Genomic DNA, 26895 nt, shown 5'->3' on the forward strand with positions numbered 1-26895 from the left:
CGGAGAGTTTAGGAAATAAATCCATGTGGCATCTCACGAGACCCGGACGGGACCGACAGGACACGGACACATCCAGAACTGTCTAGGTTTGTCGTATGTTCAAGTCGAGACGCTCAGGTCTCGTACGGCGACTCTGGAGAAGCCGTCTGGTCACCGAGAGCAGCGACGGCGGGCGGCTGCTGCGGCGGGATGGAAGCAGCCGAGGAGGTGACGGAGGACGGAGGACCGGTCCGGGCGGCGGCAGACACTCAGGAGAGAGACACAGACTCACCGGAGAGCTGCCGGAGAGGAGCGCGGAGAGCGGCTTGGAGAGGGAGGAAGAGGAGCAGCAGCCTGAGGAGGACCGGGGTGCCATGTGCGTCCCGGAGCACCGGGGCTCCCAGGAGGACGACAGTAGGACGGTGACGTGTTGTTGGTTTGGGGACCTGGACCTCAGACACAGGAGCTCTTACTGGGCCTCCGGGAAAGACGGAGCTTGTCTGCAGGAGGAGGAACTCGCCAGCACCGCTCGCGCTTTCTTGAAGAGACTGAAGGAGAGGTCTCTGGACGCCCTCGTGCAGGCTGTGGAGAGCAGAGGAGGGATACCCAGCGACTGCGTCATGGTGCCCGGCTCGGAGCTGCGGCTCGGCTCCTCTTCTCACCACCACCACATCATCATCTCTCCTCAGAGCCTCCTGGTGAAGCTGTTCCGCTGGAGAGACCTGCCGCTCTCTGCCCGCCTCAAGACGCTCAGCCACTGCCAGAGCTCCGGAGCAGAGGACGGAGACAAGGTGTGCTGCAACCCGTATCACTACAGCCGACTGTGTGGGCCAGGTAAGGACTGCAACAGTGATTCAATGTGACTTTAAACATGCCATTGTTGGACTATAGAGTCTTGATTTGTAAAGATCAATAGATTATTGGTTTTATGCCCCCCTTTATGCCACTGTCATTTAGAATAAACAGTGAGGATGATTTACTTGCAGGTTCAGATTGGATCTGTTGAATTAAACATATTAGGAGTTCAAAAGAAAGACTACATTATACAATCATGTACTCAAACACAAACAGCTCTAGGTGTAAGGAAAGATGTTCTGTTGATGCAAGGTACCTAAATGATGAACATATGACCTCATGCAGAGCATATAGACTCTATATAGTCTGCACTAGGAGTGTCAAGATTCTCCAAATCCACAATGATTCACTTTGACTTTAAACATGCAATTGTTGGACTATAGAGTCTTGATTCGTAAAGATCAACATATTGGTTTTATGCCTCCTTTATGCCATTTACATGCTCACTACGCTTTTCAAATACTATTCGTCGATGCTGATTTTGATTTCGATGGTCGAAATCAGAAGCAAATTTCGATCTATTTACAGTTTAGGATGGAGATCATGACACCCCTAGTGTGCATAGTTACATTCAGATACATAGTCTATCATTAGCTACAGAAACAGGTGGATTCAATCATCTTCTATACTTGAAGAGGAAAGACTTTGTTTGTTATGTGATTTAGATGAGACTCAAGATGAAGTCCATTTATTGTGCATTATATGAGGATTTAAAGGGGCTGCAGTTTGTATTAAAATGTTGTTCTTGATGGATTATTATAGGAAACTCGAGCTGTTTTTTAGGATGAAAACCTTGGCTTGAGGAGACCTTTCACCCTCAGAAAAGACCATTACAGATAATCAGATTTTTGAGTAACAGTAGGAGATATAGCATTGTGTCCTGTTAACACCACATTATCCATCATCATCTTCCTGGTAGTCCAAACCTCGCAGAGAATTAAGTAAATTGCGTAAAAGGGTAATGCCTCATGGGTCTGATACCCATGCACAACGGCAATATCTGCACTATCTGTTTATATCATGTTTATTTTTGTTTATAACTTATTTTGTATATTGTATATTGGTAGAAATTCAATTTTTTTTAATTCTTATTTTATTCTAACGTTTATTATCTATTCTTTTGTTTTTATACTGTTAAACTTGCACCAACAAAACCAAAGCAAATTCCTAGTGTATTCCTCTTACACCTGGCAATAAACACGATTCGGATTCGGATGTAATTAGATTTAATGCAGCATAAATATTGACGTCCCAGCATGAAATTAATGAGAATTTCCGATCAGTCTCGGTGGTTGTTTGCCTGCAGCCTGCATCTGAAGAAGAAACGTTGTCATTGTTGATTAAAGTGTCACGAGAACAAGAAACCATTAAGTCTTCTTGTCTCGATGAAGCAATCTTCATATTCAAGCACAAAATGTGCAACACTGAAACCCAAGAGATAATACATATCACATGTTTTTCTGCCAGTTTCCTAACATTGTCATAACTCTGCAGCTTTTCATTTTTGTTCAACCATTACTTTGATTTCCTCTCCACATTCCAAACACATTACACATTTATTTAAATTTGCGCAAAAACTTCTTTGCTGCTTTCCCACATCATCCCATTGAAGGTCGCTCTCAAGTTGCACTTAGGCTCTTTTTTCTCTGACAAGGAGGTCCTCCTCTTGTTATTTAGGTGAAGGAGTGCCGATAATATACAGTTTGCATAGTGCTGGCGCCAGACTGACTCGCTGGGTATCTGACTGACTGAGGACTCCGGCAATTACTGGCTCTGCTCTTAAAGGGGCCGCAGCCACAAAGCCCTGTAGCCCTGTCCACTTTGGACTGGAGGGACTCTCCCAGCAGCAGCAGCAGAAACAGCAGCAGCAGCACTGCTTTATAGTTTCACACTGAAGTCATCCTGGGAGTCTGTGTGAAAATGGAAATATCTTAACTGAAAACTTTGAAAGAAAAACAGAGGATGAAACTTTGAGAATCAAATACTGTTCTCTTAAAAAAACTTTCCCTCTTACTTGCAGGTTCAGGTTGGATCTGTTGAATTATACATATTAGGAGTTCAAAAGAAAAACTACATTACACAATCATGTACTCAGCGCAAACAGCTCTAGGTATAAGGAACGATGTTCTGTTGATGCAAGGTACCTACATGATGAACATATTACCTCATGCAGAGCACAGAGCCTATAGTCTGCACTAGGAGTGTCACGATTCTCTAAATCCACAATGATTCATTTGACTTTAAACATGCCATTGTTGAACTATAGTCTTGATTCATAAAAAATCAACAGATTATTGGTTTTATGCCCCTTTTATGCCACTGTCATTTACATGCTTACTACGCTTTTCAAATAATAATCATCGATCCTGCTTTTGAAAGCAAATTTCGATCAATTTACAGTTTAGACTGGAGATCATGACACCCCTAGTGTGCACAGTTACATTCAGATACATAGTCTATCATTAGCTATAGAAAAAGGTGGGTTCAATCGTCTATCTGAAGAGGAAATAGTTTGTTGGTTATGTGATTTAGATGAGACTGAAGATGAAGTCCATTTATTGTGCATTATATGAGGATTTAAAGGGGCTGCAGTTTGTATTAAAATGTTGTTCTTGATGGATTATTAAAGGAAACTCCAGCTGTTTTTTAGGATTAAAACCTTTTTTGTGGCAGATTTTATTTGTAGAGTTTGGAACAGAAGACAGAGTTAATTGTTTGCAATATGTAAGAAAATAATACCACAATAGATATTAAACTGTAAGCATTTCATATAATCTATCATACAGTGACTTGAAGCTTTGCATTGTTTCATGCAGCAGCTAATACTTTGTGAGGCATGCTTATTTCACTAGTTTTCTTTCTCAGCTGATAATTTAGCGATAAGACCATACAGCCTTTAACTTAACCTTAACTCTTGTTGTATTTCCAGAATCGCCTCCTCCTCCGTACTCTCTGTCCCGTTCAGATGAACACAAGCCACTGGGTGAGTTTGGACAAATGGCGACCACATCGCAAACCAGTAAATGACACAGAGGCTGTCGTCACCATCATATTTTTAGATTGGAAACACAGATTATCTTTGAAAAGCTGCTTGAAATGACACAGTTGAGTTTTACCTGTGCTCATCTTCATCATTGTGTGAGAGACTGTATTTATTAAGGCTGCAAAAAATGCTTATTTTCATTATTCATTCTTTAAAATGTCATGAAATTCAAAGGGGTACAAAGTGGGCTTCAAATCATTTTTTTTCCCTACCAATAATCTAAAATCCCCAAATATTTATAATTATATAAAACTTAGAAAAGAAACAGCAACTCCTCAAATTTAAGAAGCTGTAACCAGAGAATGTTTGTCATTTTTGCTTGATAAATGACTTAAACTGTATGTTTGTGCTTTTTCTACCTTCACCAGACTCAACTCTGTCTTACACTGAAACTGTGCCCCCCCTCCCCTCCAGTCCTCCTCACATTACGCCAAGAGACTACACAGGTGAGGAACTTTCTGCACAACTACATGATGTTTTGTTTCAGCGGGTATGATGTTGATCTGTATTCCTGAAGAAGAAGAAGTGGGACTTTCCCCACAAATAAGTTTGGAAGCACAAATGGAAAAAACCTTTGGAGTTGCACGAGTGCACGTACAGACGCACACACTCGTGCATGCAAACACACGTAGCATGCATCCTCTCTGGACGTTTACATAAAAGGGTAAATTACAATTACTGGTGTTATTATGTTGTGCTTTCCTTCCTATTTTCAAAGGCTGTTAAGACAAGCAAAAAAGTGGGCTGCATAAAGCTCCTATTGTCAGAGAGGCATGGGGGGCTCGGTGGGGGTCTGGGGTCTCTCACTATCTAGATGCCACAGCAGTGTAGCCTTTCTGTCTCTCTTTCCCCGTCTCTCTGCTTTCTCCCCAGCAAAATATTTCACTGGGATGAAGCTGCAATAAGATCCCCGTGCATACTCCCAATCCCCTTTGCCTCTGGAACCACCCATCCCCCTCTTTCCCTCTTTCTTCCCTCAAATCCCTCCATTCCTCTTGGCAATTGAGCAGTGGAAAGAGGCTGGCATTTTGGGGGCGGGGGAGCCGAGCAGCTCTGATGAGGCGGAGGTGTAGAGTTTTGTGTGCGTGTATATGTGGAAAGTGGAGGAGGTGGGTGGGGGGGCCAAGGGCTGCGTTTGGACAGGAAACAGCCCCCTCTAGATGATGAAACTGGAGCTTTATTTGTTTACGTGCTGGGGTCGGGTGGAGAGGTCCTTGTAGCGTTAGAAGAAACCCACAAACCCACTCGATCAAGCCTCCCTGGGCTCACTTGTGGACGGCGTTGAAAGGTGAATGGGCACCTATGAAGTCTGGGTAGTGTAGTCGCCGCATCACCGGCCTGTCTGAAGAATCAGCTGCCTCCCACTGAGGCTTTCTTCAGTTTGTTTGTGTCCAGAACACTTGTTGTAAAAAGTTGATATAATTTATTGAGTTGTGTATGTTTCGGGGCAGGGCCATAGCCAGCATTTTAGAATTACTGAGGTCCTCCTAATGCTAACTTCACCACTCTTAGAAGATTTTGACCAGAAATAATAAAAAGAGAAGATGCTTTAATTATTTGGATTACACTTTCTGGGCATTTTATTTCCCAACATGAAGGTCTAAATGCTGTTTTAAAGCCTTCTTCACACTGTCAGGAATACAATTCTTGGGCATAAATGCTGAAACCTAATTTATTTTTAGCCTGAAAGTCAGATTTAGTGATCCAATTCATTCTGAAAAGTCAGCTTTTTAAAAACCAACATGGCTCAGTTCAAAATTTTGTTTCAAAACAAAACTCATCTCTCCTCTGACATCAGATGATTTACTACCACTACACTTCATATTGATGTTTGTTCAAACAGAGAGAGACTGAAGTCTCATCTGTCACTGGATTTAAATAATGCCTCTGACTGCAGTAAATGCAGAAAAATAAAAAAGTGTCCAGGTCCTAACATCTGTCATAAAGCAATGTATAAAAATAAGACCTGTCTTCTGATTAATCTAAAAATCAGACTTTTTCAAGTACAATCACCTTTTGGGGGGATTCACTTCCTTTATTGACTGCTAAACATGCTTAACATTTCAAATAACTTTACCTAAAAGCTAAAACATTGATGCTTTATGATACCTAAAGAAATAATACAATACATTTGAGAATGTAGCCCCCCCTAAAAAAATAATTTTTCACCTTTTACTGACATTTTATATACCAAACAACTAATTGATTAGTGGAGAAAATAATTGACGGATTAATCGACAATGAAAATAATCATTAGTTGCAACTAATGATTATTCTTATTGTTGATTAATCTGTCAATAATTTTCTTGATTAATCAATTAGTTGATTGGTCTATAAAATGTCAGAAAATGGTGAAAAATGTTGATCAATGTTTCCCAAAGCCCAAAATGACGTCCTCAAATGTCTTGTTTTGTTTACAACTCAAAGATATTCAGTTTACTGTCATAGAGGAGTAAAGAAACCCGAAAATATTCACATTTAAGAAGCTGTAATCAGAGAATTTAGACTTTTTTTCTTAAAAGAATACTCAAACCGATTAATTGATTATCAAAATAAATTAAGATTAATTTAATAACTGACAACTAATCGATCAATCGTTACAGCTCTATTTGAGTTCAAACAAATCTGCCTAATTTCTAAAGTACTTTTAAGTTGATTTACACTGAAAAAAGTGTCGTTATTGGAAGTTATGTTTAAAAAACATCCAAAGTCTGTTCAGTCAAGGTCACCAGTCAAACAAGAGTCAAGTTTTAGGTTGTGATTTTAAGGCTCGTATTGTCTGCCTGGTGAAATGAGTGGAAATAGATCTGTTTTATTAAAAGATGTGTCTTGTTTGGGTGATTCTGTGTGTGTGTGTGTGTGTGTGTGTGTGTGTGTGTGTGGTCTCTGATCCCCTGCCCCCCCTCACCAGAACACTGGAGCCGAGAACTGGAGCTCAGAGTAGGAACGAGACTAAACAGACGTAGCCAAGAAATCTGCATGTAGCTTTTGTCTTTAACAGGTTATAAGACTCCTGTTTTGAGTAACGGCTTGTAGAATAGCAGGAAATAAGCTGAACATGAAGCTTATATCAAAGCATTGTCTGTAGCTTGATGTTGGTTAGATCTTTTTAAGAGTGTGAATGAGTCTTTATTGTGCAGGTGATCCTCTGGCATATCATCTAAAGCCTCTGATGTTTTCTTTAGAACAAATGCAAGCATTGAACATGTTGCTCTGCCACTTTAGCATCTTTGTTTTATTCCTTTTAAAGCGGCTATGTTTTCTAGCTTTAAGGGGGAAAAAAGGCTGCAGCAGGGTGTGGTCCATACATACCTTTGCCCAGGCCTCTTTTATCATTCGATCAGTTAGCGTTCCCGTTAAACCGCAGCAAACAGCAATGCTTTGAAAAGGGAAATGTCTACTGGAAGTTTAATACAGGCTTATATCTAAATGGACCGTCCCTCTGTGACTCCAACAAAATGTGTCATTCAGCTGCTTATTGTCAGTGTGTGTGTGTGTGTGTGTGTCTGTGTGTGTGTGACAGGAGGGAGAAAGGGAGGAATTTCTGTCTGACTCAGTGATAAGATCGTCTCGGAGAACTCTCATAGGGGTTCTTCAGGAGAAAAACACACGCACACATATAGACACATATTCAACCAATCACGTGATTAACTAGAAGGGAGGCAAAGTTCTGCTTTTTTACCTTCATAATTGATATTAAAGTTACATGTCTGCTGTATTTAACAAAGCTTGTGATGTGATCTTCATTATTTGGACTATCTGCACTATTCTCTACTGACCCATCTTTCTGGATAGAATTCTCCTCCTGTGATGATACACAAGTTACGTGTTACTTGTGCCATTCGCATTTTCACATTTTCGTGTCGACCACCGTAGCTCTCCTACACGCTTGGCACATGGGAGATGTTTCATTTAGTTGCAGTCTGCAACCTCACCGCTAGATGTCGCCAGATCCCACACACTGGACCTTTAAAGTTAACACAAAAAGTCTCCAGAATTAGTTAGACTCAGCTGTACTTAGAGATTGTAGCTAACATAAAATGTTACCATATAGCATTGCTCCAGCCATCTGAATCTCAACCCATACCTCCGACGCAATAACTACAATGTAAATCTGCTTTTTGATCATTTTGAAAAGCAATATGTTAACTGCTCCTAACAAATGCTACTGCAGCTGTGGTGACGACTGAAAATGTTGTCCGCGGGAAAGATGCGTTACTTACTGGACAAAGCAAAACAACATGAATTCCCTTCCAAACGGAAATCAGCCAACATGAACACAACGTGAAACCAGTTGGTAACCTCCGGATCTGAGAAGTGAAGAAGCTGAAGTGCCTTAAACTTGCATCCTTTCTAATAGCCAGGAGGGGGCGACTCCTCTGGTTGCAAAATGAAGTCTGATTGTATTTAGTAAATTATGGTCCCATTTAGAGTCAAATAGACCATAAAGCAGGGTATGCTTTAGGGCGTGGCTAACTTGTGATTGACATGTTGCTACCACGGCGTTGTCCAGTCTGGGAGTTGTCTTTGTTTTCTTCTTACAACTTCAACCCTTTCACAGTGTGTTTTCAGTTCATGAACGTTTATTATAACCTTTTGGTCACCTGAAAATTTCCTATTCAGGGTTCGGTTGTACTTAGCTCCACCCTCTCGTGTCACTTCTGGTTGCAAAAACCAAGATGGCGATGGCCAAAATGCAGAACTCAAGGCTTCAAAACGACAGTCCACAAACCAATGGGTGATGTCACGGTGACTAAGTCCACTTCTTATATACAGCCTGTGCGTGAGACTGAATGATTTAAGTGAAACAAAAGGGCAAGTTAAGCTACCATTTTAAGGGAGTGAGAGTCTAGAAGGACAATACCCAAAGTGTTAGCGATGTCCTTGTCAGCTTTTACATCATATGACATCATTGTGCTTGTCGACCGTCCGTCCACCTTGTTGTCGTTAGACTCTGGCTTTTGAACATGTGGAAACAAGTAAAGCAATGATACTTAGTGGACATTAGTGTGGCCTGGATGCACTGAAGTAAGACAAGAAGACTGCTCCCTCTCTGCCCCCAGTAATCATATTTTGGTGGCTTGTTTGCTTAAGCAGAGCAAGGTATCAGCCAAACATCCTGTCTCAAAGCCCTGTCTGCACTCGCTGCAGCATTAACCCCATGAATCGGCTCTTTGACTGATGGGGCACGGCCCAGGAATGTTGGGAAATTGGGAAGGTGAGGGGGAGTAAGGGTCTCGGAGTGAAAGAGGTGGGAGGGGGGATAAGGGGGTCTGACTCTGGAGAGTGACATCTGATACATGTTTGAACATATTGCCGTTAATACTTAAGAAACACGGAGCTGAGCCGACATTCTTGGAAGCTTGGGAGACAGTTTTAAGAGTGCGACTGCACCGTGCTGTTTTAGTGAGTTCAGCTCAGAAAGTGCGAAGCTTTCCAGGTCAGTCCAGGTTGACACAGTTGGACACGGTTTTGTAAATCATCTACTGAGGCTCTCAAGTAAGGATTTGACTCACAGAAGCATGAATATTAAATGAGATACCCTTTGTAGAATTCATTTCAATACGGTGACAAAGTCTTGAGATGTAAAAATAGTGTAAACAGCCACATTGTGCTGCGTGCAATGCAGTGAGAATCTAGACGGGTCCTCTCAGTGACCTGAACCTCCAGCCTGTTTGCTGGCACGCGTACAACACTTGCTCTTATGCCTGACTGAGACACATTAGACTATGGAATTCAACATCAAGTGCTGGCCCATTAACCATTTGCCATTTCCTCAAATATTTTCCATCACGGCTCTTTTTCACTATACGCAGTCGAGGACGCAGCGCACAACTCACTCAGAGCTCTTTTATGTCAGTTTGGTCAATTTTTTCTGAAGTCCTTTATTTGGTTTTTGAATTTTTCACATTTTAGACTGCCAGAATGTTAACACCGTTATTAAAACCCCGTCTCCTAGAAATTCTGTTTATATACAACTAATGTGCAACATCAAATGACGAGGAAATACTACTGAATGTAACTGTGCTATGTTTACTGACAATGTATTTCATTTGTTTTCCCTCAAAATATCAGATCTTGAGATACAATATCCATTCATAGTAGTGCTGCAACGGTTCAACAAGCAATGCATGTAATGCGGTTTTTGGGTCATGGTTTCGGTTTTGGTTCGGTTTGTTTGGTTCGGTTTGTTTTGCACATTATGGAGAAGAAAAACATGACCATTTCCAATGTGTTTGAACTCCAAAATGTACAAACAGATTGATTGATAGTAATGAATGATATTTCTATATTATATGAAGCCATAACACAGATTTATATATGAAATAAGGCAGACTTTTTAAAGGTCAAGTAGGCCTATGTTCAGATAATTTTCTCTTCTATGTCTCTGGCACCTCATCAAATAATTAGCAGTCCTGTAATTAACAGTGGTGCAACGGTTCAATAAGCCCACGGTTCGGTTTGTACAGTCATTGAACGGTTTGGTTTTTTTACGGTTTGGTTTTGCATCCCTAATTCAAAGTGACTACCACATTATTAAACATTTTATGGTCACACTCAGGCATTGCCAACACTTATTAAGGAAAGACTGTGGTCTGGCTTAATGCAAAAAAAAGTCTGCAGTGATTTAAATCACCAAACACAACATGATTATCGACATTTCACCAAAGCCACGATCTTTCCTTGACCTGAACCAAAGTGCTTTTGTTGCTTTAACCCAACCACGGACTGGACTCGGGATGCAAAGCCCGGTTTGGTGTCAAAGTCCTGCTCTTTGTACGTCCATCACCTTCCTGTGACTCCAGTAGTAAATAAATGTAACTGGGGAAACAATTTTGTGATATATAAACATCATTTCTAGGAGACAGAGTTTGTTATTATTTGAAAAAGTCACAGCAACAGTAGAGCTAGTTTAGATTAGATTTTCCAAAATGACAAACAAACTATATTGCCTTAAGCTTAGTGTTTTTTGTTTTAACCAGGAAATGATTAGATAGACTAATGGTGTTCCGTACACTTTTCGCCCTTCAGCGCATGCCAGGGAGCTCTCCTCTGTTGTTAAGAGCCAGACAAGCATATCTGAGTACTCATTCTCTGGGGGAATATCTATTAGACTACACTTTGATTGATGTCTTTTGGACCAATAGTTTATTGAGAAACGTGAGGTAAAGTAACACCTCCGGCTGTGTTTGAAAGATCATTAAGCTTAACGGTGTTCCGTACAGAGCGCATAACACGATTTCAACGATTATTAAAGAAAATTTGAAATGTCAAAATATTCGATTGATGTAATAAATGTTAACTTTATTGACCTTTTATGAAATATCACTGCTGTAACATCAATATTCTGCGCAGGATTATGTGCAAACAGCGTCTGTGTTGACAGAGCTGCTGCTGCAGTGCCAAGCAGTCAGTGCACGCCATTGATGTTAAAAATGCCCATTTCAAAGCATTTATTCAACAAAGAGTAATATATTTAACAATTTGTGATAGCATTATAATCATTTCATACAGACTACAGTACTGTGAGAAGCATAAATTAAGGGGAAATGTACATTTTCGCTACTCTATTCATCTCCCCTCTCAAGTCTCTTACTTGGTCGGGAATGAAAGAGGAGGAACTGAAGATGATTCACATACATTTTATGCACGACCTGGAAGTATTTATTCAGCGATCAGCCAAAAAAGGTCATCTGTGCGGAACATTGTTAGTGTACGGTAATATTGTTAGTTAATCAACAAATGTTATCAACTAAAACGAAAGAAATGAGGAGAAAGACAGTAGGAATGTTTGAAGGTAATTGGGAAGGGTAGAAATATTCATGTTCTTCAATCAGCGTATTTGCAGGAAGTGCAGCATGTTTATTTCTTTAGTATTCAAGGAATTATAAATGATGTGGGAAGTTGAACTTAAACAAGGTTGAATAGACTAACTACTACTACATTTCATAAAACTACTTTGCATCTCTGATGCCAGAACGTGTCTGTCATCTTTTGCACACAAAAAAACGCAGAAACGTCACTTCCCTCACTTTATTTCCCTGCATCATAAGACTGATCAGTGCCTTCTATAGCTCAGCTTAAACCTGACTTCGCTGTTTGACAACACATTTAGAAGAAATGAGAATCCAGTCCCCCGTCCTTCTCGCCTGTATTTAATCATCACATGTAGAAATAAGCTGTAAGCTCGGAGCTGATGGAGCCGCGTCACCTCCAAGGCTTTAATGCTGAAAAGTCTGTCAGCGAAGATTCATACAAATGTCGTTGCGTGGATACACAGAAACAGTCAACATGCATACCTTTAAACTACTTGAGGGTGTCTGAAGTTGAGCAGGAAAAGATATCTGATAACATTGCGGTTCGTCCAACACGGAACTAAAAGAAAGAAACAAATGTATTTATTTCCTTTCCTTATTTATTTTTAGGGATATCCGCGTCTGATGTTGGTTCTTCGTAGTTTCTGTCTTGGTAGACGCAACACTGCTTTATGTATCTGTGTTAACACTAGAAGCAAACTTTTATATTTTTGACAATTGTATTGTGAGTGACACTGAATCAACAGACCTTGACCTGATTTAGGAAGTGTTACACATCAGAAACAATCCTGATTGGCTTATATTCACAAATCATGAAAATGTTTTTATAAGCTTTGCTCTCTTCCTTTTCTGTCCCCTCGGCTTTTCCCTCTTGTGTTTTAGCCCACTTTTTCTTAGTGTTAATTCTGCTTCTGCCCTCGCAGCCTCTACTGTTTGTTGTACACACATTTTTGCTCTCTTTCTCTCTGTTTTTCTAACTCTTATTCTCGCCCCCTCTCTTCCAGTCCATGTTGTCAGGCCATCACAATTTAAAATAAGGTTTAAATTACAGGACTGGCTGTGGCTTTCCGTTGTTCCCTCAGAGTTTTTGCCAACCCGCAATTTGGCTTTTAATGGAATCCTGCCATGCTGCTGAACCTAAAGATTCTTTGCAGATGTCGGCAGGCTCTCTGACTCTGTGAAATGTAGGAAACTGTCGCCTGTGCTGTGAGCTCTGAATACAATGCTGAGTTGAGACTGAAGCAACATTTTCAGGCGTTTTCAGGTGACGTAGCTGCTTGTTGTTAGTGAGAACAATTGTGTGTGTGTTTGTGCTGAGCATTCACCCATGATATTGGAAACTACGCTGACAAACACACAAAGTAGCCTACTGTATTTAAGCTTCACTATCCGACTTTGATGAGGAGTGTTAGGCCGTATACAGGGTTCAATGTTTTTCAATGTCAGAAATCTACTTGCTCAAAGTCAATTTTAACATACCCCTATACAAATAGTTTTATTTATTACTAGTGGTTATCAAATACCAAAAAAGACTAAAGTTAATTGTCATGTTTAATGTTTATTTAAGTAAATGAATCTGGAGTTTCGCCCACATCCTCTTACGCCACCCAACTAAACTCCTGTTTCCAGGATAATTGAAATGCTTGCTTGACATTCAGCTCATAAACTTTGTCTATATCCGCCGCCTTTTTCTCGCGAGTGCCCGATCGGAACTGCACATGCAACACGTTCTCATCCCAACTCGTCACATACTGCCGCTTTGTCCCACCCCTTGGCGTCATATTATTTTTGGCATCAAAACCACTTAGTTAGGTTTTGAAAAAAAAAACTGCATGGTTGGGCTTAAAACTACGTTTGTAAAGTGAACACGTCGACGGCCGTGAGTAAGCCTCTGTATTTGACGCCCAGAGAATGAGAATAGGCTGGCACATGTGCAATAAAGCGAGATGGCTCACTCCTTAGGTATTATTATTATTATATAAATATATATATATATATATATATATTATTATTATCAGCTCCGGAAAAAAATTCGAAATTAATTCTTTTTTTTACCGCTTGTCTGATTGCGCAAGCGAGTTACTAGATTTAATAGCCCGACGCGGTATTTTACTAGCGCCAGGCAAGGGGGCCATCCTTATTGTGTATTTACACACACACACACACACACACACACACACACACACACACACACACACACACACACAGACACACTGTTCTTTCACACACAGCTTTCAGTAACCATTGATCGTTGTTGTCTGTCTTAAAAACTGCCAACTCGTGTGTGTGCATCTGGCTGTTCTCATACACCGTTCGTAGCTATACCTACAAAAAAAGTAATGCACTGTATTCGTCTATATCCCACAAAATCAATTTCTACGTAATCCACGTAATTATGAGCCAGGCAGGAAGTAAGAATAAAAAAACGCCGCATAGAGGAGATCGGGGTGGGTGGGTGGGTCAAAGAAACACCAGACTTTCACCCAGGAGACCGGAAGTTCCTGTGTTAAACCAGAAGTCAGCATTTATTTATTTGTCACGTAATTTACGTACATACGTTACGCCACTTCTGGAATTATTTTAACCCAAACCACAATCTTATCCTAACCTAACTCACATTCGTAGGAAAACCCCAACAAAAATAAGGAATAACTTTTCATAAGAAATCATACGAACAATTGTATGAGGATACGTTTGTGTGCATCATGGATTACGGCCATGTTTGATACCTTTCAATGAAGTTGCATTCTTTTAATTTAATCTCTTACAGAGATGTTAAATGCTACTTCTTTTTCTCTAAATTTGTCTGAGAAAATGGGAATCTAAAGTATATAATGTACAGTAGGTCTCCCATATTAGGTTGAACAAAAAGTTGGTAGAAGATAGATTGTGTAAATTCCTTATGAACAAAACAACAATTGTCATCATCAAGGTCTTTAAACACAAAAGATCTGTTCAAAGTGTTAGAATGTGTGAGTAGTGCAAACACGTTTTCTTCAATAAGAATACACAATTTCATGGGTGAAGCTGCACTAATCAATAGTTCATGATAACAATTGATCAAACCACTATGTGTCATGTGGGTTGCTAGTAGCGTACCCAGAGATCATCAGACACTGCAGTTCCTCCCAGCTCTACAGCGTCCGTCAGCTCATTGTCTCACTTTTACTGATCTCATCTTTACTTTTGAGGTTCACTCTCAGCTCTCTCATAGCATCGTTTCCAGGTAGCCAGGTAGCTGCTTTCTGCAAAAAAAAGCTCTGATAAACCAACTGGACGCTACCCGCAATAATTGACAGACAGACAAAGTTAGCGACCAGCTAGTGAACACAGTGGAGCAGTTAGCAGCTAAAGAGCAGGATAATTCCCTCATGAGTAGCTGAAAACAGCTAAAAGGAGAGTAAATATTGGATTTAAATTCATCAGATGGACAGAAACATGACTACAAATCAATGTTAATGTAGCTCTGTATATGCAAAGCCCCCAGAAAGAGCGCTGGGCTATGAAATATTCTGAGTGGCCAAATGGTGGAATTACAACTTCCGTGTCCATCACGTGGTGCCATTGGGCCCAAAAAGGCTTTTTCCCATAGACTTACATTGCCAAAGCCATTTTTTTGCTTCATGCGCCACTGAGTAACTTTCATAGGAATGAACGGGAGCCTGCCTCAAAGGCTGTATCCAGTTCTCATTATACATCCATGGTATATGCTGGTTGCATGATGTTTTTTTACTAAACCCAACCAAGTAGTTTTGTTGTGTTTTGTTTACAATGTCAACCACATGTTTAGAACTGTTTAGAACTGTTTCAAACTGTTTAGAACTGCGGCCGTAATCCGGGAAAAAATACATTTCCCTTGAAGCGTAATTGAGAATGCAGTTAAGTTGTATGGGAACGTAATTTCGTAGGAGACAGGGTTGGCTGGATGGGTTGTGGTGCTTCACTCCCAATCTAAAGCAGATCTGATATATGGGAATGTATAGAGATTGTGCATTGTATTGTCAGTCCACGGTCCCGTTTATCTATATCACTGGAGTTTCAGATAATTCTCCCAAATTAAGTTTCAGAAGGAATTTCATAATTCCTTCTTCATAGTGGAACAAATGGATCTATTCCACCAATAAATGTGTGTAATTATGTTGTGAGGAGTGAAGGCCATATAGTGGGACCACGTGAGGCTCAATGAGAGACTTGTCAACTTGACCCCAGTGACTGGCTGAGCGGGGGGAGGAAGTGTCGAGGAAGAGGGCCTGTCCAGGAATGTGTTGGGAGGGGAGGCCTGTCAACTGCACAGCTCTGCTTCTCTGCGTCTGCTTTCGTGTCTGTATTCAGATTGAACATCATCAAGGCCAGTTATTCTTAAAGCTAAAATATACCATTTACCTTCATGAAGTGCCTTAGTGAGGCCGGATTTATGTCTCTGTCGCAGTGTCATGATATCTATATAGGTGTTTGTAAAGCCGCGTTTCCACAGCATGGTACGGCTCTGCTTGACTCGACTCACTTTTGGTACATTGTTCGTCAGTTGTCCGACATTGTGTATGCCGTAGATTTGCGAGCTGACATTTTTTGGTTGAGTGAATTCAAAATTGCGGTCGCTATTGACGGTAGCTTGGCTGTTTATGTCCCGCGTTGCGCTAGTGACAATTCTCTCTGACCAATCAGTGGTCTGCAGTGTTTTAACTCCACCTTCCGATATCGGCTCAGCTCGCTTGGAACCTCGACCGAGGTGGTACCAAAAATGGAGTGGTTCTGTTGGTACCAGCCACAACTTTTGCAAATGGAAATGCAAAAATAACTGTTCCAATGTGTTACTGAACTAACCTGGACTGCTTGGTGGAAACGTGCCATAAGTAACTCTTGTATTGGGGCTACACCAGCTATACAGACGTCACATGAGCTATGATTGAGCTGCTGTGTTTGTTGATAGTGAAGACAACATGGAGCAGTTGTTCTCCTTATCAAAAACGGTCAACAGATTAGCTCATGCTCATCTAGCAAAGCCATTTCCAGTGCAAACTTTGAAGTGATTGTTTTCACCGCTGTGTATGAATGATCGTGATTACATCAGGAATAGCAGGAATGCACAGCAATTGATCAAACAATCTCCTTTTTAACACTGGTTCAACAGCAGCGAAGAGATGGAGCCTGTGCAGAACAATAAATCACTACATGCTGTAGCTGCTGTGACGTCTCAATGTACTGTAGAAGTATAATTTAGGATTCAGTCCCGGCTTCCTGCTGCTAAGCTGGTTACGTTGCACTAATAAAATGTTGCACTGAAACTAAACTTGCTTCATTCTTTTTGTCCACCATCAGAAATCAAAAGAAGTAGGGCACCAAATGTACAGTACATTTTTTAGTTGCCTTGTGGTGAAGTAGCTCGCTGTCACATGGGATAATAACATGAGCGATCCTTGCGGTGTGTGAGTCAAAGTTCTTCTCTTACTGCTTATTTAAAGTGGATCTTTATTGTGGATAAGGAACATATTACAGTGCTACTTTATGTGTTGTGTTAATCTAGCATTTACCTACAGAAAAGTCTCTAATGGCAAGGATGTTGTGCAAAGAGATGAAACCAGACTGCTTCAGGGAGAGCTGAACAACAGCTAAACATCAGCGATGTAAACGTGTGCACGTTCTACAAGAGGAGGTTGAGTGACTGGATGTAAACTGATACGTCACTTTGCAGAAACTTGTACAGTATTTAATACAGTTTTCCTCATTCTGAGTTTATTGAAATTGAACCAAGAACAATAGGTCTACAGTTACCTGGCTGGATTCATTTCTCGCTTTCCCCGCTTGCTTCTAGTGTTTGTGATATTTTAAGTAGCCAGTCCAAAGATCATACTTGTGTATACTAACACATATGAACCTGGCAATGTTAAGTCTGAACAAAAGCACATGTTGGATTGGAACATAGCCACATTTCTTTTATGATTTATGTAAGGGATAATGTACAGCGAGACGGTTATTGTTGTGAAAGAATCCCCTTCAGGGCGATGCTGTCTCTCATCGCCCTGAAGGGGTTTCTTTCACAACAATGACCCGCTAGCTGTACATTATCCTGCTTATTACACGGATACTTACTTAAGAACTCAATATTTTGACACAAAAACAGTCGCTAGAGTCCGACATCAGGGCTGCGTCCATAGCAACGGTCTGTTATACATAGCAACGGTCAGCTATACAGAAATTACAGACCGCAGAACGCCGTATTCAACACAGCCGTGTCTTAAAGTGGCAATAGACACTGTTTTTTGCATTAACTTATTAAGAAATGTTGATTGCACACTGTAATGACTATAGAATAATGACACCATCAGCGTTTAGATTGCTTCCCTATAAACCTCGCTTTCTCTATGCAAACAAAGAGTACAGAGGCAAAGAGACGAAACTCTGGTGCCGCCATTTTGGACAGAAAACGCTTATTATATTTATAATATTTTATTGCTCAACACAGGCAATTTCAGTAGAATATGACAATAGAATAGAAATAATTTTTACTTTTGTACAGCACGTTTTACTGGCGTTCGGTGGTCGCTTTCAGTCCAAAATGGTGGAAGCATCGCTTTGCTGCAATGGAACAAACAATTGACTTTCACTTCTTGGCAATATATGTTCTTTGACGTAAATCTTTCTTAAAATTTTCACTTGACAACAGAGGAACAAATGTCAACAATGGTGCATAATCAACTTAATGAATAATCTATACTTCATATGACCTGAAACCACCTTTTATTTCCAAAGTGTCAGCCTTCATTATACGTTTTACAAGCATCAGAGTTAGGAGAATTTCTTCCACTATAATCATGAAACTGAAGTGAAAACAAGTTGGATATCCAGTGTTTTCATGTCTACAATGACAATACAAACTTTGGCGGATGATATAAGACATGACAGCGGCGTTTGTCCAGGAGGCAATGACGTATGCAAAACCTGAGACATTCCTTGGCTTAAGTTGTCTGGCACTTTGAAGTAGCAGCAGAGACGCAGGAAACTGGTCACTTTCTCTCTTCCTCTTGGAGGAGCTTTCCAAACTACCTCCAAACACGTCTTCCTACGAATACTGGAACACACAGTTACTTTCCTGTGGCCTGGTTGACCTGCAGGTTCAAGGAATGTGGTCTTCTGTTTGTATGAAATAATGGATCGGTGTTGGTTTGGAGCATTGTATTTCTGGTGCAGAAGCAGAGAAAGATGTGTAGTTGTTGCACGCTGCAGCAGGCTGCATCACAAGATCCACTTTACAATGGAAAGAGAAGGAGAAGGAAAGTGTGTGTGTGTGTGTGTGTGCAAGAATGTGTGTGTTTGTGTGTGTTTGTGAGCGAGCGCCCCGTTGTGTTGGACTGTAAAGCCCGTGTCTGGCGATAACGCAGGCCTCTGATGGCAGAGATAGTCGAGACGCCAGCTTAAATGTGGCTTGCTGGATTGAAGTTGCCCTGTAATGATAGTTGTCTCAAACAACACAGAACCTACCATTTTGTAGCCAGGGAGGGGTGTTTTCTTCTCTTTTTTACCCCTTTATTTTATTTTATTTCTACTTTTTTAGAGCTTTGGGAGGAAATTTGAGGAAGTTGAATCAAAACAAAGCATCTTAGAGGCGGCCGACAATGGTCAGTAGCTGAATTCAATCCTCCCCTCTGTCCCCCCTACACGCTGCCTCCCTCTCCACAACCCACCCACTTCTTTCAGCACAGTGGAAGAGTCTAATAACTGGAGGGGAATCTAATCCTTGGCACTGGATGAAAGACGGGGGTCTCCCTCCCTCCCTCTCTTTCTCACAGTCTCTTTCTCTCTCTTCATTTTTTCCGTGGATGCTGGTTATGCTTGGCAGGTTCTCTCTCTCTCTCTTTCCCTCTCATTTTCCCGCTCCCTCTTTCACCCAGTCTCTCGTTTTTTTTTACTCCTCTACTTCCCCCCTTTCTTTCTTCCCAACTTTCTTCCTCTCTGTGCAGGTTCAGGTTAGCAGGAGTCTGCTCAGACTGGAGGGAGAGAGGAGAAGCGAGGGAGTTTAAAGGAATAGTTTGACATTTTGGGAAACTTTTTCAGTTTTCTAGCTGACAATTAGATGAGAGGATCGATGTAAAAGTGACAAGTTAAGAATGTGATGTTAGGTTTAGTGACGTCCTGGAGTATGTTTACATGCACATTGATATTCCACTATTATTCAGAATATGACAATATTCCAAATTTGATACGGGTCATGATGTAAACAACAGTTTCCGTTTGGATATTCTGAATTAGGCCTTATTCCGAATAGAGCATTTTCCGATTACGACGTTATGCTGATATTATTCTGGTTTTAGGAGCATTCTTTAGACATGTATACAGCACATTCGAATTATGTGTCTCAAATGGGGTTTTTCAGCAGTTTGCGACACACGGCCTCTTGCCTGTTTACAGCCAGCTCTGTGTGTTGTACACGAGCCAACTAGCCGACAGTTTGCGGAGATGCATGCCCAAAAGAAAAGCCCACATTTCTGGTTTGAAGGAGAAACACACCTACTTTTAAACATGATGAAAGACTAGGATATAGGTTAATCGGAGTATGCACGGCTGCATGTGAACAGGAATATTAATGGAATATTCATTTTCATTAGCCGTGTAAACAGCTTAGTAGGAATATTGTCTTTTCCAGAATAAGGGCAAAAAATGGAAAATGTTGTGCATATAATCATAGTCATTGATTGGTCGTCAGTCAACCAGTGGAGAGACAACAGGAAGTCACTGCTCCTGGCCAATAAATAACCCCCCCATAAAACCACAAATTACTGTTTCTGCACTTTGGTTTTAGTACAAATTAAACAAACGAGATACAACAGCTTTAGAACAGAGCTTTAGAAGTGGTGCTAGGCAGATTTTGTTACCTTTAGGCTTCAACACTAATACGGTTTTGTTTTAAAACGCATAACTTTTGCTACGTTTATGCCTAGCGTCCAACTACTCTCTTTCGAGCCCCTAAAACGGAGACGTTTGAAAACGCTGCTGACCCCGTTTTAGTTTTAAAACTCCGGGGGTGCGTTTTAGTCTGGACGGGCAGAAACGAAGACCTTTAAAAATGATGACGCAGACTCCCACGTTCGCTTCTTGATTGGGTCTTATCAGTTATGACGTGTTCTTCCCTGATACGTCACGCCCCGTCACGTTAACCTTTTCCAGAAGAAAACAAACGACATCAGCCTGTACGTGAATGGTCATATGACATGCGTTATCAGGAGTGGTAGTGTGGACGGAGATTTATTCTTAAACGGCCCTAAAACGCTCGTCTGAACGGAGAACATTTTCATTTTGTAACAAAAACGTATTAGTTTGGCTGTAGCTTTAGACAGAACCAGGCTGGCTGTTTCACCCCGTTTCCAGTCTTTATGCTAAACTAAGCTGAGCTAACCATCTGCTTCCTTCGGCTACGTGCACCATAAAGCATAAGTGTGGTATTAATCGTCTCATCTAAGTCTCAGCAAGAAACCAAATAAGGGTATTTCCCAAAACTATTATTTTAATATCTTTCTCAAGAGGAGGAAAAGAAAGAGGAAAGATGAGTGTTGCTGTTATTGTTTGAAGTCCAGGTTCGGCAGTCCGTTGGGGGCTGCCAGGAAACTGCCTGTCTGACCTCTGAACTCTGATTGCCACTGTTTGTTATCAGTCCAAAAAACAAAACTATATTTAACATTTAACTTGTGGCTTATTGTGATTTAATTACAGCAAGTCAATTGTTTTATAGTCCACCTATCTTCCCACCTTTGTTTAGTCCTGGGCTAAAAAACAACAGTGTGAAGTGTACCGGGGCGTTTCTGTGAGATTGGCACTAAGAGACAGTGATTTTGAAATGAAATAACAAAGGCTACTTATCTAATTGGTAAACAGAGCTGTTAAATGGTGGTTGGCGTAAATGCTTGCAGGACGCTGTAATTGCTGCCAGCCCTCACATACAGATGCAGGCACGCACATTCACACAGTCACACACGGTTTTTCAACTTCCCCCTCTCGAACATAAACACACTGATAACCTCCAGTCTGAACCCGTCTTTTAAAATTCCATTGAAGAAGTTCGGTTGCCCACCCGCTCCTTCCTCCTCCTCCTCCTACTCCTCCCTCCCTCCACATTCTCACATTATACCTTAAGTTGGATGATGTCCAGGCCGAGTATGATGACACTAAGGACTGTGCCAGAAACATTAAACATGACATGCTGTACCACTCGCGCTGTCAAACACTGGTGCAAATCATGATTGAGTGGTTTTGACTTCATAACATATCAGACACTCTTCAGAAGTCTGTGGTGCCGTTCTGCTCTCATTCATATTTACCAGTTTACATGACTTTTAGACTTTTTCTTTATCCCTCAAAGCTCCCAGAGGATTTATATGGACAGTTTCACATGGCAGAAAACTAAAATAAAGTAAGTGGACAGTGATACTTGTAACCCAGTCACTGAAATCAAACTCTGCACAAATGCAAAACAATAACTACAAAAATTATAGGTAAATAAACAAATATACAAATGAGCCAACAAGTACACTCTGGTAAATATAATAACTAGGGCTTAATAGCAAATTAATCACACAGTTTTTATCTGCTCAAAATGTACCTTCAAGGGAGATTTGTCAATTATTTAATACTCTTATCAACATGGGAGTGGGCAAATATGCTTTCTTTATGGAAATTTATGTATATATTTATTATTGGAAATTAATTAACAACACAAAACAAAGACAAATATTGTCCAGAAACCCTCACAGGTACTGCATTTAGCATAAAACAATATGCTCAAATCATAACATGTCAAACTGCAGCCCAACAGGCAACAACAGCTGTCAGTGTGTCAGTGTGCTGACTTGACTATGACTTGCCCCAAACTGCATGTGATTATCATAAAGTGGGCATGTCTGTAAAGGGGAGACTCGTGGGTACCCAAAGAACCCATTTTCATTCACATATCTTGAGGTCAGAGGAAGTTTGGAGCGTTATTTACCTCCTTCGTGACAAGCTAGTATGACATGGTTGGTACCAATGGATTCCTCAAGTCTTCTAGTTTCATATGATGCCAGTATCTTCACTCTAGCTTTAAAACTGAGTTGTGTTAATGTGTTAAAGAAAGTAGTGGCGTTAAAACGCCCTACTGAATAGTAACTGAAAAGTATGATTTTTTTGGCAAGACAAGTTTATTTGTATAGCACCTTTCAACAACAAGGACATTCAAAGTGCTTTACATAAGACATAAAAGGCATTAAGACCAGATATAAAAGCAACACAAGACAATATAAAAACACATATACTGTAAATTGGATTTAGAAGGATTTAAAACAGATTAAACAGGAGTTCTGGGAGTTTCTTCCAGATATGTGGTGCATAAAAACCGAATAGGTTTCTCTAGGTTTCATTAGAAACTTAAAAGCCAGGATTTAATACCATACTATCTGCAGCAGCATTCATTATATGGTGGAAATTAAAGTGTACTATGTCTAAAAACCCCTAAAAAGTCCCAGTTTGTTTTATGTCTTCTTTGGGGAATTAATTTGATCGCAAGCTCGTAAAGTCTCCCTGTGTTTCCCCAGACATGTTTGTGTTGCCTTATTACAGGGAAGAGCATGGCTTGTAAAAGTGTGTATGTGTGTGTGTGTGTGTGTGTGTGTGTTTGTGTTTGTGTTTGTGTGTGAGAGAGTCAGAAAGAGATAGAGTGAGAGAAAGAGAGAGATCCTGCGAGCTGAGCAGCCTGCTCTCTTATTGGAGAGCTGTAAAAACTCCAGACCGCAGGAGTTGCCAGCCTGGAATTCACTAATGACACACGTGGGCCTCAGATGAGAAGTGCAATTTTGTGTGTGTGTCTGTGTGTGTGTGTGTGTGTGTGTTATAGTCATACTGTTTGGATCAGAAGGCCCAATTTGTGTGTGTACATGTGCATGTGTGAGGCCCTATCTCATCATCTAGTGTGTGTGTGTGTGTGTATTTGCGTACAAACACTCCTCCTCCTCCTCCTCCTCCTCCTCCTCCTCCTCCTCCTCATCCTCTCAGCTCCCCGTACTACCACCTCCTCTTCTACCCCCTCCCCTGAAACCAAAATGGCCGCTGTGCAAACATAACACACCTAGCCTAATCTCGGTCCTGGTTTCACCCAAAAGCAGCTTGTTAATGGGAGAAGGGCCACGGCCATCCCGGCCCCTGGTGGATGAAGAGGGGGTGCTGGCGGGAATATGAAAGGAATGGGGCCACAGGCACATGGGTCTTTAAATCCTCTGTGTCAATAGAGTCTCTGGAGCAAAATAATGGCATCACTCTGTGTGGGAGTTAATGTGAGCTGATAGCATGAAGGCTGGGGGGTCAAGGGTTCACGTGCTTGCGCTAGGTTGACAGAGAGCTGAATGCTTTCCACCCCCCCGCTCCCCAATCCCCTCTCTGTTGCTCCTCTTTAACTCGGGACCTGAAGGAGTGTTATGGAGGGAGAGGATGAGGGATGTCAGAGGAGGAAGTGGGCTGGTCACTTTTAGCCACCTTTTCAAAAAACATTCAGATGAGTGACAAATGAAAGGAAAACATAGTGAATGCAGATGCTTAAGGGGTCACTGAGTGGTTTGATCCGTATGGAAATCTTGTGAACTGTAAACTGCAGGGCAATCATCAGGTCAGAAAAACATGGCAGGAGCTATAGGTGACAGTAATCTGCACAAAAAGACTTTTATTTTACATTCCTGATTTGTGGCCGACACATATAATCATGTCTACCGTATGTATCCATTTTATTTGTTTCATAAGGATAAGCATTGCAACAGATGTAATGTATATAGGGCGTCTAGCTAAAGCTAATTTGCAGCCCCCATCTGAATAAAACAAGAATTAAGAGCGAAATAACAGTGAGCATGTCAGTTTTTAGCCAGGTCACCCGAAAAAGCGTATGAATGACACGATAATGCGCAAGGCATTTAGCATGCAATATGAATGCCTTTCTTGCTTTAGGTGTCATTTTCACGCCACGTAGTCTGTACTAATTGCATGTAAATGTATCTGCGTAAAAATGCTATGCTTAGAGCTGGTGGTGTAGAATAAAAAGCGATAACGACCGCTTATGGCGGGCGGGAGGGAGGGGATAGGTCCAACAAACACAGGTCTTTTAACCAGGAGACTGGTGTTTTGTTTTGTAAGTTACATTAGTGACGTTAGTGACGTGTTTTCCCTATTTATGTTACGTTGTTTCCGTATGTATCTTACTTAGTTTGCTTACTTATTTTAAGCCCAACCATGACATTTTTCCTAAACTTAACTAAGTGGTTTTGTTGCCTTTTGTTGCCTTAGATTGGGTTGATTTTTCATCCCTTTATCACTATAGTTTTTGCAACCATCAGATTGCAACCCAATTGGGCACCTCTGGGAGATTTTGGAGAAATGTCTTACACCTCTTCCTAACATACAGTGAGCGAGCAAACTCTGGCGAATGGAGCATGAAAAATTGTCCAGATATACTACGAGCGATGTCACTTTCTATTACATAGAGAGAGTGATATCAATTAAATGTCAGTTACTGTCAGCGTCGATTATGACTAGTGAAAATAGGTTGGAGGGGCACGAAACTTTGCATAAATAGAGCCAGGGTTAAAGGTTAAAGGTTGTACAAAATTTCCAAGCAGTGCGAGAAATTATTTTCTTTTATCATGTGAAATGAAAATGAAAACCTTCTGCTGCTGTTAAAACATGTTATGGTTTTGAGGTTTGAATGTGTTTTATTATATTAAGAAGGTTAGATCACGTTCTGGGCGGATGAACACTCGTCTTTGTGCATGCACTCTTCGTCACCAACACAAATATTAATTCTTCCACTTCTCTTCTTCTTCCCCTCAGACACTGGTACCTCCATCGGCTCCTCGACTTCCAGCAGACATCGCTCTCACTGGTGCAGCGTTGCTTACTGGGAGCAGCGCACGCGCGTGGGTCGCCTTTATCCGGCCTACGAGCCCTCGCTCAACATCTTCTATGACCTACCTCAGGGCACGGGCCTCTGCCTGGGCCAGCTCCACGCCAACGCCTACCACAGCCGTCGAGACGACCCGGGCAGCCACGGCACGTCGGGTCTTCACGGACACCACGGCCATGGAAGTGGAGGGAGCAGTAGCAGCAGCAGCAGCAGCAGCAGCAGCAGCAGCAGCGGCGTGCAACAGATACGCAGTAAAATCGGCCACGGCATCGTGCTGAGCCGGGAGCCGGACGGAGTGTGGGTGTACAACCGCAGCCAGCACCCGGTGTTTGTCCACTCGCCCACTCTGGACCCACCCAGGGCTCGAGGGCTGAGCGTGAAGAGGGTGATGCCGGGCTTCTCCCTCAAGGTGTTTGACTATGAGCGCTCCAGCTGGATGGCGGAGCACGGCGTGAAGCCTGAGTGCCAGGAGGGGCCCTGGGACCCCCACAGTGTTCGCATCAGTTTCGCTAAAGGATGGGGCCCCTGTTACTCCAGACAGTTCATCACCTCCTGCCCCTGCTGGCTGGAGGTGCTACTCAACAACCACAGATAGCACACAGACTCACATGAGCTCTCCTCGCCCAGTATCCGAATTGTAATCTACCTAGATTTAATATAAAATTTATATATTATATAAAATATATTATACATGTAAATACTTGAGTCATTTTTACAATGCAATTATTTATGTATAGTGTAATGTGTATATGGACAAAATAAAAAAGGAACAAGAATATGCACTTTTGATTCTATATATGCATTACGGTTTCTCTGTGTCATTTTGCAAATATAAACTGTAAAAATAAGACAAACCTGGTTTATGTTCTCATGATTTAGCTATTCCATCAAAACGTATGCCATACACACATTGTCAATAAAGTATTTGTATTAAATGAAGATTTCTGTGGTGGTTTCAAGTGCTTTTACCTGAGCTATAGATTAGTTGGTACTCTGACTCGTCAGTGACGTACAAACACTTTGCCTGTTTTTCTCCCAGGACAAACAAACATATTCTTCTAGGCGCTCTGTTCAGTGTTTACAGGAATGGTTCGAGGTGCTGGTTTACCTTTGGACGGAGCCAAGCCAGCTGTTTCCCCCTGCTCCCAGTATTTATGCTAAGACAGATATGAGAATGGTACTGATTTTAGAAAATTAGCATATTTAGCAACTTTTTATTTTTAGAAGATGAGTCAAATGTGTACTGTACATTTGTGCGGCTCTGAAGTTAACGTCTAAAAGCAGTTTTAAAAAAA

The 26895-nt window shown here is 41.3% G+C and overlaps 1 protein-coding gene across 1 annotated transcript in view; it reads left to right on the forward strand.

Annotated features, from left to right (window-relative positions):
* LOC119481575 (mothers against decapentaplegic homolog 6-like) overlaps positions 1-26539 on the forward strand; it is a 27181-nt gene extending 642 nt beyond the window's left edge. The window contains exons 1-4 of the mRNA XM_037758682.1: positions 1-813; positions 3764-3817; positions 4246-4323; positions 25528-26539. The exon at positions 1-813 is cut by the window's left edge and continues 642 nt beyond it. Coding sequence (XP_037614610.1) covers positions 96-813; positions 3764-3817; positions 4246-4323; positions 25528-26195 — 1518 coding nt within the window. The 5' untranslated portion in view covers positions 1-95 and the 3' untranslated portion in view covers positions 26196-26539. The remainder of the gene's footprint in view (positions 814-3763; positions 3818-4245; positions 4324-25527) is intronic.
* Positions 26540-26895: the final 356 nt, after the last annotated feature.

Source organism: Sebastes umbrosus, chromosome 2 (assembly GCF_015220745.1).
Source record: "Sebastes umbrosus isolate fSebUmb1 chromosome 2, fSebUmb1.pri, whole genome shotgun sequence".
NCBI classification, from domain to species: domain Eukaryota; kingdom Metazoa; phylum Chordata; class Actinopteri; order Perciformes; family Sebastidae; genus Sebastes; species Sebastes umbrosus.